Below are 19,377 nucleotides of genomic sequence, written 5' to 3' on the forward strand. Positions count from 1 at the left end.
CTTGAATAATACAGAATATTTATTCTACACTGAACTATTGAACTATTGATTCAAGATCACTATGGACAATTCAATTATTCTAGTCACTGGTTCTAATACTGGCCTGGGATTGGAGATTGTTCGTGCCCTATTCCGGTCACTCAAAGCGTATACAGTATTACTTGGAAGTCGCAGTGAAGCCAACGCGAAGTCGGTTGTTCATCAGCTCCAGGCTGAGTTCCCAAATAGTGAGACAATAGTGTCATCCGTGCAGGTGGATCTGGAGGACGATGAATCAATCCAGAAGGCCTTCAATTATGTGAGCCGACGATTTGGCCGGGTCGACGTGTTGATCAACAATGCAGGTAAGGCTGAAAAGACTTCGCTACTGCCCAATAAATTGAATTAAAGACTCACAAAGCGATTCATAGGTGGCCAATTCAACCAGCAAATGTATTCAGGCTCCATGACCATGCGAGAGATGTGGATTAAATCATGTGGAATGTCAATACGACAGGCACCCATATTCTGACACATACTTTTGTGCCACTTCTCCTACAGTCCCAGGATCCACGACTACTATTTAACTAGCGGTACATCGACATTGGCCGAGGCAGCGAACCCAGCGCTGCTAATAAATCGGTCTCCGGAGCAAGGGTGGCCCAAAGCGACGGGATCAATTACTGCTTATCGTGCTAGCAAGACCGGAATGAATATGATGATGCGAGGATGGACTCGCATCTTAAAGCATGATGGTGTGAAGACTTTTTGTGTCTCTCCAGGCTTTTTGGCCACGGGGCTCGGAGGTAATCAAGAACGGAACCGGGAGATGGGCGCCATTGACCCCGCTATTGGGGCGGAGTTTATTAGAGAGGTGGTCGAGGGATTTCGCGACAAGGATGAAGGGATGGTAGTCCGACGGGATGGGATTCAGCCATGGTGAATATGGATTCAAAGTGATTCAAAAGTGTTGTTTATGTCTCTCCCTTGCAGGCAGCTGAGAAAGAGGGAAATACGTCATCAGCCATGGAGAGTAGGCAGAGCAATTAAGAACCAAGAAACCGGTGATTTACAAAAATTACACATGCATATACAATAAGGTACTTCTAAGGTTCATCATACATGAGAAAGGCATCCATGGGAATTGAGATATTTTTAAGTACTTATAAGTACTTATAAAATACACTCAATACTTTACAAGACCATACAACAACGCCATCCATGGATACCGGACTATGCCATGCGGTGGCTCATCGGACCCCACCTGGGTCCTCTCTGTTTCCCTCCCCTCTCTCCTTCACCTTTTCTACAAGGCTGGGTATTCTGTCATCTTGGAGACCCAATTCCTTTCTGGCTGTCTTTATCGTATCGCCACCAATTCTTTTTTTAAATCGGTTGACTAATTTCTTTCGAGATCAGAGTGCCATACAGCTGAACCCCTCTCCTTCCCCCAACACGTTGGTCTCCCAAGATGAACGTCCTCAAACTCCAAAAGTGTGTATTACCCGCCATCAAACCTATCAGTTATCAGATAGCATATAGCAGTACTGACTTAAGCTACTTCTCAACAGGCGCTTCCCGCAGCTGGATCAGGGCGAGATTTTCTCCCTCCAGGATGCATTCCATAAGCTGGACGTCGAGGATCGCGGCTATCTTGACGAAGCCTCGGTGATCAAGGCTACCCAACAGTCTGAGAGACAACCCTACGATGTAGTGCGACAGACGCTGAAAGGCGTAGAGCTCGATAGCTCCCGACGTGTCGAACTCGAGGATTATATCGATGTATGTTATTCCCTCTATTTGCGCGCTCCCTTCCAAATAACATTGCGCATCCGCTAACAACCATGGTAGCTAGTTGCACGACTTCGAACAGGGCCTGCCCCTGGTGCTCAAGCCGCCAGCCCCGCAGCTGTGATTCAAGGAGCTGGAGCCGGCGCTGGCGCTGGTGCCCGCCACGCCTCCAAGCCTAGTGTCGGTGGTGGTAGAATTCACGTCCAAGGCTCATCATCCAATGTTACGCATACAATCAACGAGGATGAGCGTACCGAATTCACGCGACACATCAACGCAGTCCTGGCAGGCGACCCGGATATTGGCAACCTGTTGCCTTTCCCGACTGATACATTTGAGATGTTCGACAAGTGCAAGGATGGATTGGTATTGGCCAAGTTGATCAATGACAGCGTCCCGGATACTATCGATGAGCGCGTTTTAAACAAGGCAGGAAAAAAGATCAAGCAGTTGAATGCCTTCCACATGACAGAGAACAACAACATTGTCATCAACTCTGCCAAGGGTATCGGCTGCTCGGTCGTGAACATTGGCAGTGGAGATATCATTGAGGTTCGCGAGCATTTGATCCTGGGTCTTATTTGGCAGATCATTCGTCGTGGTCTGCTGGGTAAGATTGATATTAAGCTCCACCCTGAGCTTTACCGTCTTCTGGACGAGGATGAGACTCTCGAACAGTTCCTCCGTTTGCCTCCAGAGCAGATCCTGCTCCGCTGGTTCAACTACCACCTTAAGAATGCCAAGTGGGAGCGAAGGTACGCCATGCACTGTATGCCGCATTGTGTAAACCCGCTAATTACTGACCTTTTTCTTCCCAAATCCAGAGTCACCAACTTCTCGACTGATGTCAAGGACGGAGAGAACTACACAGTGCTCTTGAACCAGCTCGCACCCGATGTTTGCTCTCGTAGCCCTCTTCAGACAAGAGATATGCTTCAACGCGCCGAAGAGGTCCTTACAAATGCCGATAAGCTCGATTGCCGAAAGTTCCTGACCCCTACCTCCCTCGTTGCCGGAAACCCTAAGCTGAACCTTGCGTTTGTCGCCAATCTTTTCAACACACACCCCGGTCTTGACCCGATCACCGAGGAGGAGAAACTTGAGGTGGAGGATTTCGATGCCGAGGGAGAGCGCGAGGCTCGAGTCTTTACCCTCTGGCTGAACTCCTTGGATGTGCAGCCCGCAGTGAACTCGCTTTTCGACGATCTGCGTGACGGTAACGTCTTGTTGCAGGCCTATGACAAGGTCATTCCTGGCAGTGTCAACTGGCGCCATGTCAACAAGCCCCCTGCGTCCGGCGCGGAACTGATGCGTTTCAAAGCTGTTGAGAACACAAATTACTCGATCGAGCTTGGAAAGCACCATGGTTTCTCCTTGGTTGGTGTGCAGGGTGCTGATATCACAGATGGTCAACGGACCCTCACACTTGGATTGGTGTGGCAGTTGATGCGTCGCGATATTACCAACACCTTGTCTGCTCTGGCTCAACGTCTGGGCAAGCGTGAGATTACTGACTCAGAGATGATCCGATGGGCCAATGACATGTCTAAGAGCGGCGGTCGTACCTCCTCCATCCGCAGCTTCAAGGACTCGTCTATCGGTACTGGCCTGTTCTTGCTGGATGTGCTGAACGGAATGAAGAGCAGCTATGTTGACTATGATATGGTCACTCCTGGCCGTACTGATGAGGAGGCATATGCCAACGCCAAGCTCAGTATCAGTATTGCCAGAAAGATGGGTGCTACAATCTGGCTCGTGCCCGAGGATATCTGCCAAGTGCGCTCCCGCCTGGTCACCACCTTTATTGGTATGTTGCATCTCTTGGTTCATTTCATATTATTCCCTACTGACCATATTTTTTCAGGTTCCCTCATGGCTACTTTTGAGAAGATGTAAAGAGCATATTCTCCTGGTATCACGTATCTACATTCTAAGGTGGACCTTTAATCTGCCTCGTAACTCTTGCAATTATCATTTACCCCTATTTCCTGTTACTTTTTTTTCTTAGTCGATGCATGTATATCTTCTTTGAGCCGGCGAATGGGTGGAGAGACCCACATTCAAACAAAAGAATTGGCTGTTGCGATAAATCTTACGAGTAGCTTAGACGAGAAGTAGTAGTAAAGCGAAAGGACTATTCTTTGGCCATTCCACCCCCATCTATGTAAAATACTTCGGTGTAGTCAAGTAGTGACTAGGTCTAAAGATAACGATTAAACCAGTTAACAGCTTGAAGGAAAGCAGACTCCTTAGCAAACTGAACAACAGGGTTAGACAAATCTCCTCGGACTGCAAATCCATGCTCTGCAGCACCAAACAGATTAATTTGCCAGGATTGACCAGTCTTTGCCAGAATAACCTCAGACTCATGGCGTTTTGGAGTAGTAAAAATGGAATCGATTTCTATTTCCACATTAGCTTCAAGCTCAAGTGTGCGCAATAGCAGCTAATAAGTGAGAAATGATAGTTACCAGCAGCTGCAATAGACAGAGGACCCTTAATGGCAGCCAATTCATCCTCATCGACGAAACTGGGATGAGCAACATAGACCACATCAAGCTGACCCGGTTGAAGCAAACGGATAGTATATTTAGCCTGGAAAAGAATAAATGTAAGCCTGGATCACCAATGCCAAGTATCGTGGAGGTTCATACCCCGAAACAGTAACCAATTCCACCAACACGTTCACAACCAAAGGAAGATTTCATTTCCTCGAGAACAGCCTTAACAACTGGCTCTACACGGTCCACCATATGACCTGGGGGACCCTTAAGCCAGGCAAAGATATCAAAACCATCGGGACGGTTCAATGGGACCGGATCACCGTGGAAGAGGTCAGGCATAACGACGAAGTAGCCATTAGCAGCGAGTTGATCAGCGATGAGCTGGGCATTAATGAAACGATGGCCGATCACATCGGTGCAAAGGAGGATTGCTCGCTTGGTAGATCTATCTGCGGGATAGGCAAGATAGGTTTCGACTAAGAGGGTAGGTTAGATCACAGAGCAATTGGGCTTGGATCAATGCCTATAATCTATCGTAGAGGATACAATAGAATGATGCCAGTGACTCTTGAATAAGGATTGTGGAATTAAATACCACCGCCAACCTGCTTGAACTCGCCCTTTGCTTCTCCTTCATGGGTTACACCGACGGTGCAGCAAGCAGCTGGGGGATTCGATGCCATTTTGAGAGGACTTGGAGAGGTGTATGGTATACGAGAGACCAATCTCAAGAAGAAAGTAAAATATAAAAAAAGCTATAGAAAAGAACAATTATAGAGCAGAGGGGGGGTGTTTTATAACCTTGGAATCAAACTTGAAGTGGGGATTGGAGTAGGCAACAAGTGCTGATGTATGTGTGCGGGGTCAAGGTCAAGATACGGGCTTTAAGAGGAAATTGATAGCCTAATTCCCGCAATCTCCGAGAAACACAGAGCATTTGTTTCATTTGTTTATACCTAGGTAGAGACAATAAATACAAAAGACTCAAATAATTAAGTACAAACTGCATAGAAGACTTGGCCCCGTAAAGATTCCTAGCCAAAAGAAGATATTACCTACTAATCTGCGACCACGCATTAGGCGAGTTCGACTCAAGGAGACCAATGGGAGTTGGCACATCTGCAAGATGAGTAAATAACCTCGGAGGCGCCGGAATATACATAACATGACCAATTCATGGACACATGCTGATAAGAGGAATGTTATTAAACTGGCCGATACGCGTGAGAGGTTGAAGGTACTGATGGAGCTATGGTAGACGTGGCGCAAGAGGAAGTTGTGTACTGGACGATTCCAATCTCGAGCAAATTGATCCCATGAAACTGAGTTCCACCAGTCGGCATAGAATCCTCGATCGGCAAATCGAGTGATCTCGGCTAAAGCGTTGAGCTTGATGGAGTCAGTAAGACCAAGATCACAGCTATTTGGAGCAATTAAACTTACTACACATTCCCAGATGACATAAAAGGCCAGGAGATATTCCATCATGAAAGGGAACAGAAGATCACTCAGAACCCATGGGAACTCTTGTAGCCGCTGGGATAGGGTCAGTTCCTCCTTCATGCGCATAGTGGACATCACCACCGGATAGATCCAATTCTGTGAGACCACAATCATCACCATGATCGTTCCCAAGATGGCTGCTGTCTTTTCAATCACATAGATCCAGTTGACCCTCTCAGTGCGTGGATACTCTAATTCATAGATCAATGTGGGAAGCGTAATAAAGTCACAAAAATTGCCCACGGTCAAGTTTCGGGGATAATGATTTGTGGATGAGAACTGGCCTCGAAGGCCATCTGATAGAAGCTCAATTTCTCGCTCAATCAATGACTTGAGGAATTTCATCTGGTCTGGCTCTAGGGGTGTTCCGTTTTCAATCGTTTCTGAGAAAGACAGCAGATGATCTGTAGTAACAGAGTGATGGAAACTTTGGCGATCGACAGAGGACCGACGCTTCCTGCTCCCAGGCCTGACCAGTGCTGGGACTTTCGCATTGAATGTATCCGTAGATGCATTTCTGGTGCTAGGAAGAGCAGACGTATGTGCAAGTAGTTGACTGGCCTTATTGCTCCTTTCCAACCGTTTGAGCCGGGCTTCCAATAGCGTCTTCTTTTTGAATAGTTCAGATACTATGATACCCAGTTAGACACGAATTATGAAAATGGTCATTTCTAGTGCCAACTTACAATATCCATTAAAAGTTGAGTAGCTATGTTGCTTCATTAGCATCGTCAGACAATGAAGAACCATAAAGACCGTATGAGTCCACGGCCAGTCCCGATGATAGGTCCACCAAATAGCAACTGCGAGATAAGTAGTTTGCCAGATCTACCACGGTTCAAGCTCCAGTTAGACGTACAATCTCTCTATGGAAATTGAGAGGCAATACTCACATTTTGAATCACCCACCCATAACCACTCCATCGAATGTGACCTCTCAAAATCATCCGCTGAAGAAGCAGGCAAAAGAGCGTAGACCAACACAACGCAAAATCAGATAGACCTAGGACAAGAACATCCTTCCTAAACATTAGAAGAAGGATCTCGTTCTTGCCCCAAATAGTCCCGTAAACGCGCCAGTTGTTAGCTGCGACCTTGACCAGCAGTAGAGTCACACCTAACCAGAAGAGCGTAAAGAACCCATGAAACTCAGACGCACCGAAATTCGGATTCTGACGATCAAAGGTACTCAGTTGTCTGGTGAATTCCAGTTCTCGAAAGTGTAAGTGACGCTTTTCTGACTGTCCGGTCTTCTCTAGATGAAGCTTGTTCTGGAGGACATCCTGAAGTAGCTCTGCATCCTCTGCAGTGAGAAGATAATGACCTTCTTTATCAGTTTCTTGAAGTTTCACGGACACGCTCTTTCGTTGGGATATAGATTGAGCTCGGGTAATGTTGGACATGGATTCGAATTCTCCAAGTCGGGAAGTATCATCTTGGTTCATGATGAAGCTCAGGTCAGAGTCAAAATATTTCTTTCTTTCCTCAATAGTATGGCCTCATAAAGCTCAATGTTTGGGTTCTTCGGATCTCTTGTGGCGAACCGAGGGATGTAAACATATGACGTTGGTTAGTTATCTAGGATTGGATGAATTTACTATGTATATGGAGACAAAGAGTATGACCTGTATGAGTAATCAAAGAAAAACAGTACCATAGTAACAATAAATATATATTCTTAATTCTTTATCCGTTATAATCCATTATAAGTAATTTAAATTTCATACAAATGGATTTTTCGATTATAGTGAAAATGAAAGTGCGACTAAGTCTACTACCTAGGTACAATTGTACGATCACTGGATCTCCACCTCTCAATCTCTCCTCCCGTAACACTTCAACTTCTCCAAGCTCCAAGCTCCAAACTCCAAACTCCAAACTCGACATGGATACCCCACAAGTTCGACTGCCAGCTCCAGAAAGACCAGCAGAGAGTCAATCGCACGAGACAAATGGAAATTCTACAATAAACACCTCCGTCGAGGTGGATATGGGAGGTACTCAGGAGCTTACCGAACCAGCTCCAGCTGAAGACTCCATTCTCCCCGATGCGCAACCAGAGCCTGAATCCGTACCGGAACCTCCAACTCCAGCGAAGAAAATCGCACCTTCATCCTTCTTCGAGTACATCTTGATTTCTAATGCACGAATAGCATCATTTCTCGGAACTAGGGGGGGTTTCAGGTATGGTTTCTGCATCATCATCACTTCGCGTCTTCCCTTACTTTTAGCTTTCTCGCATACACCCCCTCATCAACATGGACGCGACATCAGTCGTGCCATTGATACGGCGACCGCTAAACAATCCCAGATTCCTCACTTCCCCCGTGGTTGAATTCGTAATCGGCGAAGGTGAAAACGAGACTGTGTTGTAAGCCCATCAGAACCTTGTACTCAAGTCGCCATTCCTGAAACAATTGATCGATGAATTCGACTCCTCAAGCCCAGTGAGTTACAATCGGAAGAGAACTAGACCTAGATATTTTCGAAGATATACAACTAACCCTTCACCTCTACTTATAGCAACGTATTGAACTCCCATCTGAGGATGTTGAGGCTTTCAGCTCGTTCCTTGAGTACCAGTACACCAAAAATTACAGCGTCCAAATCGAGTCCGACGAGTCCTCCGATGGTACCGACGAGAGTGGTGAGCTCTTACTTCGCCATGCGCGAGTCTACACCCTTGCCGAGAAATTGGGCATGCCCAAGCTGAAGGAGGAGGCCCATAACAAGATTCATTCGGTAAACTCGACCCCAATTGGTGAGTTGACGTACGCGCGCTACGTCTACACCCACACCAATACCGCCGATGTCAATATTCGCAGACCGGTCGCATATTACTGGGCTACCCAGGGTCATATCATTCGCCATGACCTGAAGGACGAGTTTAGATTACTTTGTAATGAGGTGCCGGAGTTCTCCTACGATGTTCTTTCCCTCATGATGGATCGCAAGGAGAAGGAAACGACAATGGATCTTGACAGCAATGTCCGTAGTAGCGCCAGAAAGCGCCCTCGTCAGGAGAAATAAGATGTCACAGCCCTATCCTAATATCCAAGCGGCGCATTTCTTGTTTGCAAGCTCTCGGCCATGTCATTTCATTACCTTTCAACCCTATCTCAGACTCCACATGTACAAGATCGCCAAGTCTATGCTTGACCCACAAATTTATTGAGCGAGGATCTCCACTTCGGCCAGAGCCTTAGGGGCCGTTGTCAAGTTGTCCGAGCCATCCTTGGTAATGTGAATATTATCCTCAATGCGGACACCACCAACGTTCCAGTACTGTTCTAGTACCTCCTCATTGATGTATTTAGCTAATTCCGGAGAATTCAAGACAGGATCGATGATGAATCGGCAGAAGTAGATCTAATCGAGTGTTAGCGTAAGCACCAAAACACCAAAACAGGAGTATACATACACCTGGCTCAACAGTAATAACAGAGCCTGCAGGCAGATTTCCGCGTACACGTAGGTAACGGAACATCTTATCCTTGTCCGCGTAGTTAGGGTTGCCACCAGTATCATGGGTATCCATTCCAAGGTAATGACCAAGACCGTGAGGGAAGAACGCAACACTAACACGCTTCTCAAAGAGCTCATTCTCCTCACCACGAAGGATGCCAAGCTTCAGCAAACCCTTGATAGCGATACGATGGGCCAAAGAATGGACATCATCCCAGAGGACACCCTCCTTGAGGACAGCAATACACTCAGCCTGCATCTGGAGAACAATCTCATAGATTTCCCTTGTTTCCTTGGAGAAACCACCATCGAGTGGAACGACACGAGTGATATCAGCACAGTAAGTGTTGTACTCACCACCGGCATCGATGAGCAGGTTATTCTTGCGTTTCTGCGTAACGGGGTCAATAAGACTCTTGTCATTACGAACATAGTGCAAAGTAGCACCACTATCACCACTAGCAAAGATAGGGTGGTAAGATTGTTCACGACATCCACCGGCAATGCAAGCGCTAATAAAGGTACCTTCAAGCTCACGCTCATTAGTAGCGGTCTTCGCAGCCTTAAGAACAGCGATGTGAGCCTTTGCGGAGATATCATTTGCCTTTCTCAGCAAAGCGACCTCGTACGCATCCTTCACAACACGGACATCACCAATAACATCCTTCAGAACAGCATGGTTTGTTGTAGCGAATCCCTGGAACTTAGTCTCCTGTGAGATCTGCTCAGCGATACCAAAAGCTGGAGCTTGACCTCCCTGCTTAGCTGCGATGGAGGCGAGGTGTGCATTCACATCGGTGGTATAGAGGACTTGATCCACATCGTAGAGCTTCGCAGCCTCCTCGACAGACATGGGGAGACCGGACCAGATGACGGATTCCGGGTCGATGGGAGGGATGAAGAGAGTTAACTCATCAGCTTTGATGTCGTACACAACCGAGGCATCAGGCAAAGAGCAACCAGTGAGGTAGAAGAAAGGACGACGCTGTCTATCAAGGTAATAAAGTTAGTACCTGTATCAAGCACAGCTCAGATAAATTTGAAATGGAATGTTATAATACCTGAATGGCATTTCCCCATCATTATCCTCAATCATTCTAGTTTTTTGGGCCTCCAAGTAAATGACACCCGCCTCGCCATGACGAGATTGAAGGGTCTCAGCAACACGACGAGCGTGAGCCTTGGCAGGGTATTTACCTTCCAGAATACGATCCACAGAAGTCATAACGGGCAATAATTATGAATTAAGTGGAAAGAAAAAAAGAAGAAAAAAAAATTGCGCGGGGGCTAATCGAGTTGCATTTACTGCGGGGCTTATCTATAAGGCGGCCGGCTTCCCGGGCCGGTTATACTACAGTCTACAGTCAATATATAGAGCATGTGCACCTGGGCAGGATATGACATGGAAATCCTGTTCTAAACACTCTATTCCAATCTGATCATGCTTCATATTATCCCATTGTACGTTAGACTAGCACATTATCACACTTTCAAGATATAAAGTTGAAGGTTGTACATGAGGTTTGACCTGCCATTCTCCGGAATTGACACTTCACGGAGGACCTGGGGATGATTTACGTGTCGTTGTACTGTTTCTTCTCCCGTGGGAAGAGGAATCCGACTGATTTGTTTCATCTGAATCAGTGGGACCAGAATCATCCTTATAGAACCATATGACAAGTTCCCACAATGCACACAACACACTAGTGATGCCCGTTACTAGAGAAATCATTTGTCCAGTCGAGCTGCTTATGTCTGATGTAGAGAGGTGGTTGCTAGATATAATTCTTTTTACGGATATGATGGCGACAAAGGGACCCAAAAGGTTCATCCAGATATAATGGAAAACATTCCTCGAGAGTGGGCGTTTAAACTTGACGCCCATTTCTTGAGGCTGAGGTTAATCATGAGTTCTGGCAGACACAAGACGAAAAGCCCTGAAGGTTGAAAAAATAATTGGACCAGGATTTTTGCCCTTGGCTGAACTGAATGAGTAGAGATTGACGACGAAGACAATAGCCCAAGATAGGCCAAGTAGTATAGCTAGCACTGTGGCCGCAGTATACCACGAATCATATGAAAGAGCAGAATTATAGCTGCATAATCTGAACAAGGCGATTCCTGAATCCGTTTAACACCATGAAGCCAAAACCAGGCCCCGATGATCGTGTATGCGGCAAAGAACGCATTTTGAAAGATCAGTGAGAGATCTGGTACCAGTGTATATGACTTGATTTTATCCTTCATCTCAGGACTTTTCCTCGTCTCGGGGTTGTATCAATTCCGAATAGGCTTGTATGCTTAAAAAGTGGACCAGTTTTACCCACTTCCAGGCGTATTCTGTAAGACTCTGAGTAAAACAGGATCACCGTCAAAGAGAGGAGATAATCAATGGCAAGTGCTTTGCGTTCAACAACTTTGATCGTCTCTGCTAGTGCTAATGCAATACAAAGAGCATTATTAGCAGTTCGGACACTAGTCATTGTGTCCCAGGACCCGATGTTGCGCAGAATAAAGCCAGCAAGCCATTGAAGATAAAGTCCTCGAACGCCTAGCCCGTACACATCACTATCGCCCTGATTTGCGCATTCCTGCGACCTGATCGTCGGCTTCTGTGACACTGGCGAACCTTCAGCGAGCGTTGTCACTAGGATCCCCAACAGCAGTATTGCTGATGTTGTGAATAGATGCATATAAGAATCTTTGCGCTCAATAGGTGGTGATGGAGTATTCCCTGGCTCCTTGGAATCAAATGAGGCGTTCGGTTGTATATGTCAAAGTGCATGTAGGAACGTATTGAGAGCAGTCCTTTAGGGGGCAAGGTAATCTTGTATTGATCAATGGGTTGTGAGAGAGTAAAGAAAAATGAGTGTCGACTCGGAGATGAGGGTATAGCCCCTCATCTAGTGCGTGCATTCGGCGCTACAGTAGTGTGGAACCATCCATGCAGTGACAAGTGTTCGAGGAGTCGGCTAGGCGGCGGGGTAGGGATCAAGTAACTGCCAAGGGCCAGTGTGGTATAGTTTAGTCTTAGCGATGCCTTCCGGCGCTAACGTCGAAAACTTGAACCCAGAGGGCTTTTTGGAGCATTGATGCACCTGTAGACCAGACATTCAAGTAGACCCCAGCTTCACCATTTTGAAAGCTCATCATGTGCAGGAAAGCAGGTGTTTGTTCCACACTGGCAGTGCTGCGTAATGAATAACCGATACTATTCTTGTAAATGGACTAAGGTAGACTAGTACCAACGGTAGAATGGGTTATTATAATTCATCTCATTACACATCAGGATATAAAAAACAAATAGTCAATAATGATAGATGGTATCACCTTGGACTCCCCGTCATTTCAGAAGCAGAAACCTCCTCGAATTCCATCTCCCACTGATCAATCTCTGCAAATTTCTTTGCCGCCGCTCGTAATTCTGCACTCATATATCGTCGTCCTGTGCCTACCTCAGAATCAGAGGCATTTGAGCCGGGAGAAGAGAGACGCGAAGAGGCGCGTGATGTAGGATTTAAATCATTCTCCTTATCAACCTCTCCCCCGGTATTTGAATTTGAATGACTGGCAGGGTCTTGTGGTGCTGATGGCTTTGTACCCGAAGCAGATCTGGGTTGATTCTTCTTTTGTTTTTGGTTGGATTGGGACCGTTTACGGCCAAGTGGTTTGGGTTTAGAGTTGGGCTTGCTTGAGCGAGCACGGCGTGTTTTTCGAACGGGGAGATAGTTAAGCTCATCCTCATCACCCGAGGCTGCAGAGTGCATCCCACCGTCGCTTTCATCACTCGGGAGATCGAATTCACTCGCTGCACCGCGTTGACGGCGACGCGGTCTTCGTAAAGGTAAGAACTTGTTTTGAAGTATCGCCGTAGAAAGTTGAGTCAATTTGGATTTCTTATCCCCGGCATTGGGACCTATCGTGGAGCTTCGTGAGCTCATCGCTGGACTACTGGCGGGTGGCGCAAAAGTCTGGCTCAATATGTCTGAGAATGGAAGGGGTAGTGGTCGAGGTGTGCTTTCTGCTTCAGTCTCTTCTAAGGAATGTATCGGAGATCTGCGTGGGACTGGTGTAGCACTGGGTGACTCTGGAAGGGACTGTCTGCCGGGTGAATCCTGAAGAAACTGGCGTGTGGGAGAATCCAAAATGGACTGGTGCACACTAGGCGAATCTGGAACAATCGCCTGGGATTGTTCAGCCGAGGACTCAGGTACTTGGATTTCCTCACGCTTGCGTTTCCGAGAGCCACCCGATGAAGGAGTTGAGTCCTCAGGCGAGGGTGATTTTTCAAGTTGAACAAGAAGAGATTTGCCGCGCGAGACGTTCAGCGGGGTAGATTCATCCTGAGGAGTTAATCCTCCCAAAAAGTCATCATCATCCAGATCCGATGAGCCATCCTCCGCTTGCATCATTTGCAGAATACTCTGTTGCCGGGGTCGGCGCCGGAAATTGCTCAATACTGAGGTTTCAAACCCCGGCGTACCTGGAGCCCTTGAGTTTCCATCGCCTTTTCGACCCGCAAAGGATAATGTAGAAGAATAGCCACGAGATCGGGTTGGAGGTCGGCTGCCTGTTCCTGGACGACTGGCTGTACCAGGCCGATCGCCCGTAGGCGAGGACTCGAGCGCTTGTTCATGGCTTTTGGCTAAAGGTGTTTGGCTATGGTCTGGGCGGGGATCCAATGTCGAATCGCGTTCTATCGTAGGTGATGGATGGGAGTCATTTTTTTTGCGCGTTTCGATGACAACACTAGGTTTGGCAGTACTAGCCTTGCTCGCCTTGGCTGACTTTCGTTTTGGGGCTGGACGAGGCATTTTCTTTCAAGGTAGTAAGGGAGTGAGCAGAATGAAAGCCAAAGGCGATAGCCACAGAATGTCGCATCAACTAATTTTTTTTTTCGCGCCAAAAGGGAGTGAAGTCGCGTGTTGTTTTGAGGAACGCGTCCACGTGCGATAAGGATAAGAGTTATTAGCAGGGAATTTCTACACTGCTGAGTACGTTTATACACTTCCAATTACACTATGTAATTCATATTAGTATATTATTCTAGGAAACTTAAGGATATAGAGCATGTACTAGTATCAATGTAATATATGCAGAATCATACATGGAGTGGTCCATAATGTTTCGTATCTATCAAAGTCATGTGATATCGTGGTTGTCATAGCGATTCGGAGTGAACAGCAAGCGATTTACAAGATGCAAAGGGGGCAGAAGGGGGAGGAAGAAAAATGACAATAGGTACAACAAGGCGGATCATGGTATCTTAAAGAAATGGCGGAAGGTGAATATCAACGTGAAAATAATATGGGCAAACAAATCGGATGACCAGATGGCCATCTGAGGATAGACGGGTAGGAGAGAGAGAAAAGGATCAAGGAAGTGGTCCAGATTAGATCAACACCCACTCACTTCCACGCTTGATAAATTTATCAAGCATGAGGCCCACGTCAGCAAGGGCAAAGCGACACACATAAAAGCCAAAGAATTCAGCAGCATGGCGTGTACTAAGCTCCAGGCCAACATGGGTTTGGGAGGAGTGTTTAAGTCCAGGATCTTCGACTTGTTGTGCGATTTGATCTATGTTGGTCAGTATGGAGTCGAGAAAAATAGAGGTCCTTGAATAAAATCAAACATACCAATCACTTGGGCAGCATCAAAGAGACGAGCTAAAGCTCCCATGTAGTGGGAATTTGGACCCGAGAAATCCAAACTAGTAACGTTGCGCTTGGTATGAGCAGTAGGTCCAGAGATCATTGGAAGAGAATTAAGAGTGAAGTTATCCTTGTTGCTGTCACGCGCGCTTGAAACGACCGGAGGGGTGGTGGTGCCCATTCCTGAAGTCTTCGCTCGGAGCCGTTTCCAAGTCGGGAGGTACGATTTATTTGATGTACCTGAGCTTCTCGAAGACGATGTATCCTGACTAGCGGAATCATCTGCGCCTGTACTTGGCTTGAAAAGTGGCATGGCAGTTTGAACTCCCACATCATGACCGAGTTTCTTGGATAAAGCAGCTTGTGCTTGATCAAGAACACCTTCAAGTGCCTGCATCTCTTCCAAGACCGCATCTGCATCGTACATATCGACATGGGCGAGCCTGAGCAGTGCCGCAGTCAGAAGGTCACAGTTGGACACTTTATCCTCAATAGCCTTGAGCTTGACATTCTTGACCCGCCAGACATCGTGTGGGATGAAAAGTTTGGTAGACAAGTAACCGCCGTGGGGGGTGAGCGAGTGTCTGGTATAGGCATCGCATCAGCCAGAACGGACGGAGAAGGAAAGACTCAGGACACGCTTCGAGGGGCAGAGGGCCATTTGGTACAAGGGAATTCGGACGACCAAGGTTAGTAGGGGAATGAATCTCAGAATCGAAGAGGTTGAGGCCTCCCGTAGGCAATCCATTTTGGGTGAAATAAGTACCAGTTGGCGTGGGCATCACAGGAACATTCCTCGGGACATCCAGCGTTGGGAATGACCCGCTCCATGGTGTTGTTGGAGAAGCCGGCGCAGTCTCAGGATTAGGCACGGATACATTGCGCGATCGAAAGATCTTTGAACTGGACTTATCCAAGCCATCCGGCGCGGAAGGTATCTTGCCCATGAGTCGCGACGTGGTGGGCAGAGGAGGAACCCCGGCTTCATCATCCTCTTGAGTGCGAGTCTTGGCAAGATTGATATGCTCGGTGATCGAACCAATTGATGCGTTGCGCTTTGAAGGGTGCAAATTGGCCCGGAAGCCTAAGCCTAGTAGAGAAGGCTTGGAGCTTTCTGGGGCTGGTTCATCTTTGGGGAGTGGCGGAGGCGGTTGACTCGCCAGCGGAGTCGAGAAAGGATCTATCTCAGAAGTACTGGAGTCTGCGCGGAAACGACTACTGGTTTCAATTTTAAGTTCACCAGTACTTGTTCCCGACAGTCGCCGAGCTCGAACGCCCGGGACAGGAGGTGGACCCATCGCGGGGGGAGGAGGAGGCTTGGATAAAGACAAAGAGGTTCGTTGTGGGGGTAAATCAGGGAACTGAGACGGGATTGGAGGTAAAGCAGAGGATGGGGGAGATGATGGGAGAGGAGTTTGCTCTGGCATTTGCGTGGGCGCCAGGTTGTTTTCATCTTCTGTGAGAGTTGACAAGGTAGGTCCCGTGCCAGTGATGTTGGACGCAGCTGAACTCTCCCAGGTCCTTCCAGACATATTGCTAGAATCGGATTCACGAGGAAGCGCCGATTTGGATTGTATACCAAATTCAAAATCGTCCATGACGTAGCCCTTGGTCATTTCTTCCAAAAGACGTTCTTCTTCTTCTGCTTCTTCATCAAGGTAGTCTGAATGCCGAACCACAGTGTTTGAATTATCCATGAAGTTCTGTTCCTGAATGCGACGTATTTCTCGACCTCGGTTCATCGCGTCCTCGGCCTCTCGTTCTGCTTCGCGCACGCGTTGCTTAGCCAGTTCAATATTTCTGCGAGCATTGGCGACAATATCATCGTTTTCCTCTTCCCTATACTCCATGACCGGCTCTAGACCATCATCATATGCAGCCTCCACGGCCGCATCGAGGGCGGCATCGAATTCGGCTTCTGTGTCCGTACTAATGCGCCGACTAGTGCGACGTCGAAGATAGACTGATGATGCCTTAGAATTCGCGGACGACGGAGAAGAAGCACCTGATTCGTCAATGGTGTCTAGCCATGATGTTGATTCGTTGACTTCTTGTAAAGAGGGCTCTAAGTATTGCCCCCCGTAGCCGGCATTCACGCCTGAGTTTGCTGGAGTCGATCGCCCGGATTGCGGATTCGGGTTCCTGGGAATAGACATAGACCGTGGCTGCTCATCATAGCCAGCAGGTCTTAAGGACTGGCGACGAGGAGGAATTGCCTCAGGAGGTAAGGATCTGGGATCTTCTATTGATGCGTGGAGGCCTAAGCTGGAGCGGGCGGAGCTACGTTGACTGTCTACACGAGAGCCATCGTTTGCGGTGCCATGGAGTAATTCACCAAATGACTCCTGGCTTAAAGGTCGCTCAGGGAGGGCTTTCCCATCGAGATCTGGTAGAGGGAAATCCATGCGCTGAAGTTCTGTAATCCGAATCATATAAGTGTCGCGCTGTTAGACAGGTTAGCTTTTTTAACTCCAAGTGTTCACATATGAGCAGTGCGTCCTACAATCTCTTGCAGCTTGATCTTTTCATCATCTCCGCCGTTGCTTCGAAGCATGACTAACTGCAATAATTGGCATGCATCTGTGTATGCTTCCATTGCACCCTCAAAATTGGCTGCATTATCCAAAAGTACAGCAGTATTTGCCTTCTGTAGTGCCTTGGACAACATTGCTTTCTGAGTTTGACCATGTTGTCGATTCTCCGCCTCCCCTTCCTCCTCCAAAGAAGCAACCCCTTCACTTGGTCGCGACATATGACCTGGCGCATACGCCTGTTTATGCTCATATGGTTCATTTGGCGAAGAACTCTGAAATATATGACTCGAAGCTGTAAATGAAAGATCGAGATGAGAATTTGATCCCGTCGAAAACATCTCTGAGCTTCTCAACTCTGGGAGACTTAACTCCGGAAGCTCTTCCAATCTTGGTCCTCTCTGAGGACTATGGCCCGACATGGACATTTTAGAACTGCCCCGGCGATGACCCGCATACTCAGATGGACTCCGACTGGAGGTTGTAGATTGCGACCAACGATTTAAACTTCCCAACCCTTCTTTAATAGGGCTGGTGCCATTCCACGGGCCATCCGGCCCCATACCCGGGGCGTTCTCTGTTACCACACCTAGTCCAGTCGGAGTCACAGCCCTCGAGGACTTGGCCATTCGAGTGCGGGATCCCGGTCGAGAAGTGCGAGAAGCAGGTCGATTGGGAGGAGGTACAGAGGGGGGCTCCATTAGCGATCCCGACGGGCGTCTGGGGTGGAACGGTCTCGTTTCATCTTCCAGGGCGGAGCGGTGTAGCATTTTCACGGGCGGAGAGAGGGATGAGTGGGTACAGGGATTCAATCAGAGACTATAAAAGTTCAAGAGCCGAGGTTGAACATTGGATGAGACCAGACGATTTGATAGGAGATTCACGATCGGTTTGTTTTGATCTTTTTTGTTTCTTTTTCTTTGGGAGTAGAGGGTGTATAAGATTCTAACTCAGAACCAGGTAAATTATTGACTGTCACAGGTATCTGCAGCCTGCATGCTCCCAGCACATTTCCGAGTCAAAGAGAAAAAAAAAAGAAAAGAAAAAAGGGGAGGGGGGGTTGGTGTTTCTCCTGATACATGCGCGGGTCAACACATTGTTTCGAGGGTAGCTCTAACACTGATTGGAGAGAGACATGGGGCAATTGAACTGGTTATATAAATGAGCGCATGATCTAGAAATATGAAATTGAAGTAATTGTCAACTGACCAAGGTAAAAACTATCTAAGTAAAGACTCGGATTGTAGTTCAGGGGGGGCGGAAGTTGTCCCTTCAGGGGTGCGGGCGGTGGGAAAAAAGGGTGCGGGGAGGTAACCGAGTACAAAAGTCGAGTATAAAGAAGTTAAAAAAAAAGAGGGATTTCCTCTATATATCTGAAGAATAGAAAAACTACTTTGACGTTTATAAGAAAGAAGAAAGAAAGAAAAAAAAGAATTGATCAAATTTCGATCGATCATATTGAGATATATGTATAAAGTACCGTTGATCTTGCATGTAATCCCTATCATATCTACTACTACTATGGAGTACACGGAATACTACTAGTAGTACTCCGTACTGTATGTCTTATGTCTTTATTATGGCCAAGAGTTAACTATCAAGGGAGAAACCCTAATATTCCCTTACTACTAGTACATAATCTATCCCCTTTCTTACTTTATTATACTATTTTATACTATATCATACTACTTCTCCCTTTCTAATTCATCATATCACTTCATTACGATTAATCTGAACTTTGAATATCTTCAATACCTACTCTAATCTGATCCAGTGTTATGATTTGTCCCGCTTTTCACGCTTAGAACCGGAAAACCCGAACTTTTTTCCATCCCTTTTTTTTTTCTCATGGAATCATCCAGATGAATCCCACCATCCACTTTGGACTTGCTCGTTTCCTCTCGCGTGCAAGTTTCATCTCCAAAGGCCCCAACTTCTCGTTTCATTCCA

The 19,377-nt window shown here is 47.1% G+C and overlaps 7 protein-coding genes across 7 annotated transcripts; 3 read left to right on the forward strand and 4 right to left on the reverse strand.

Moving 5' to 3' along the window:
- Window positions 1-61: 61 nt before the first annotated feature.
- Window positions 62-922, forward strand: N7483_004702 (uncharacterized protein; the record flags this gene model as incomplete). Its single annotated transcript, XM_057088139.1, has 2 exons — window positions 62-325; window positions 632-922. The coding sequence occupies 2 exons, from the start codon at window positions 62-64 to the stop codon at window positions 920-922; spliced, it is 555 nt and encodes a 184-aa protein (XP_056947968.1).
- A 528-nt stretch (window positions 923-1,450) lies between these two features.
- On the forward strand, window positions 1,451-3,666 carry sac6 (fimbrin; the record flags this gene model as incomplete). Its single annotated transcript, XM_057088140.1, has 5 exons — window positions 1,451-1,473; window positions 1,551-1,761; window positions 1,831-2,525; window positions 2,595-3,577; window positions 3,635-3,666. The coding sequence occupies 5 exons, from the start codon at window positions 1,451-1,453 to the stop codon at window positions 3,664-3,666; spliced, it is 1,944 nt and encodes a 647-aa protein (XP_056947969.1).
- A 304-nt stretch (window positions 3,667-3,970) lies between these two features.
- On the reverse strand, window positions 3,971-7,222 carry N7483_004704 (uncharacterized protein; the record flags this gene model as incomplete). Its single annotated transcript, XM_057088141.1, has 5 exons — window positions 3,971-4,216; window positions 4,425-4,750; window positions 5,516-6,406; window positions 6,464-6,605; window positions 6,671-7,222. 5 exons carry the CDS (start codon window positions 7,220-7,222, stop codon window positions 3,971-3,973), a joined length of 2,157 nt encoding a protein of 718 aa, XP_056947970.1.
- A 440-nt stretch (window positions 7,223-7,662) lies between these two features.
- On the forward strand, window positions 7,663-8,807 carry N7483_004705 (uncharacterized protein; the record flags this gene model as incomplete). Its single annotated transcript, XM_057088142.1, has 3 exons — window positions 7,663-7,954; window positions 8,154-8,224; window positions 8,301-8,807. 3 exons carry the CDS (start codon window positions 7,663-7,665, stop codon window positions 8,805-8,807), a joined length of 870 nt encoding a protein of 289 aa, XP_056947971.1.
- A 138-nt stretch (window positions 8,808-8,945) lies between these two features.
- Window positions 8,946-10,467, reverse strand: N7483_004706 (aminopeptidase P family protein; the record flags this gene model as incomplete). Its single annotated transcript, XM_057088143.1, has 3 exons — window positions 8,946-9,146; window positions 9,199-10,231; window positions 10,304-10,467. 3 exons carry the CDS (start codon window positions 10,465-10,467, stop codon window positions 8,946-8,948), a joined length of 1,398 nt encoding a protein of 465 aa, XP_056947972.1.
- A 2,101-nt stretch (window positions 10,468-12,568) lies between these two features.
- N7483_004707 (uncharacterized protein) lies at window positions 12,569-14,056 on the reverse strand (the record flags this gene model as incomplete). Its single annotated transcript, XM_057088144.1, has 1 exon — window positions 12,569-14,056. One exon carries the CDS (start codon window positions 14,054-14,056, stop codon window positions 12,569-12,571), a length of 1,488 nt encoding a protein of 495 aa, XP_056947973.1.
- Window positions 14,057-14,634: 578 nt separating this feature from the next.
- N7483_004708 (uncharacterized protein) lies at window positions 14,635-18,197 on the reverse strand (the record flags this gene model as incomplete). Its single annotated transcript, XM_057088145.1, has 4 exons — window positions 14,635-14,822; window positions 14,882-15,480; window positions 15,509-17,340; window positions 17,400-18,197. The coding sequence occupies 4 exons, from the start codon at window positions 18,195-18,197 to the stop codon at window positions 14,635-14,637; spliced, it is 3,417 nt and encodes a 1,138-aa protein (XP_056947974.1).
- Window positions 18,198-19,377: the final 1,180 nt, after the last annotated feature.

This window comes from Penicillium malachiteum (assembly GCF_028827825.1).
Source record: "Penicillium malachiteum strain IBT 17515 chromosome Unknown utg000002l:1.0-8849297.0:1.0-8852440.0, whole genome shotgun sequence".
Classification (NCBI taxonomy): domain Eukaryota; kingdom Fungi; phylum Ascomycota; class Eurotiomycetes; order Eurotiales; family Aspergillaceae; genus Penicillium; species Penicillium malachiteum.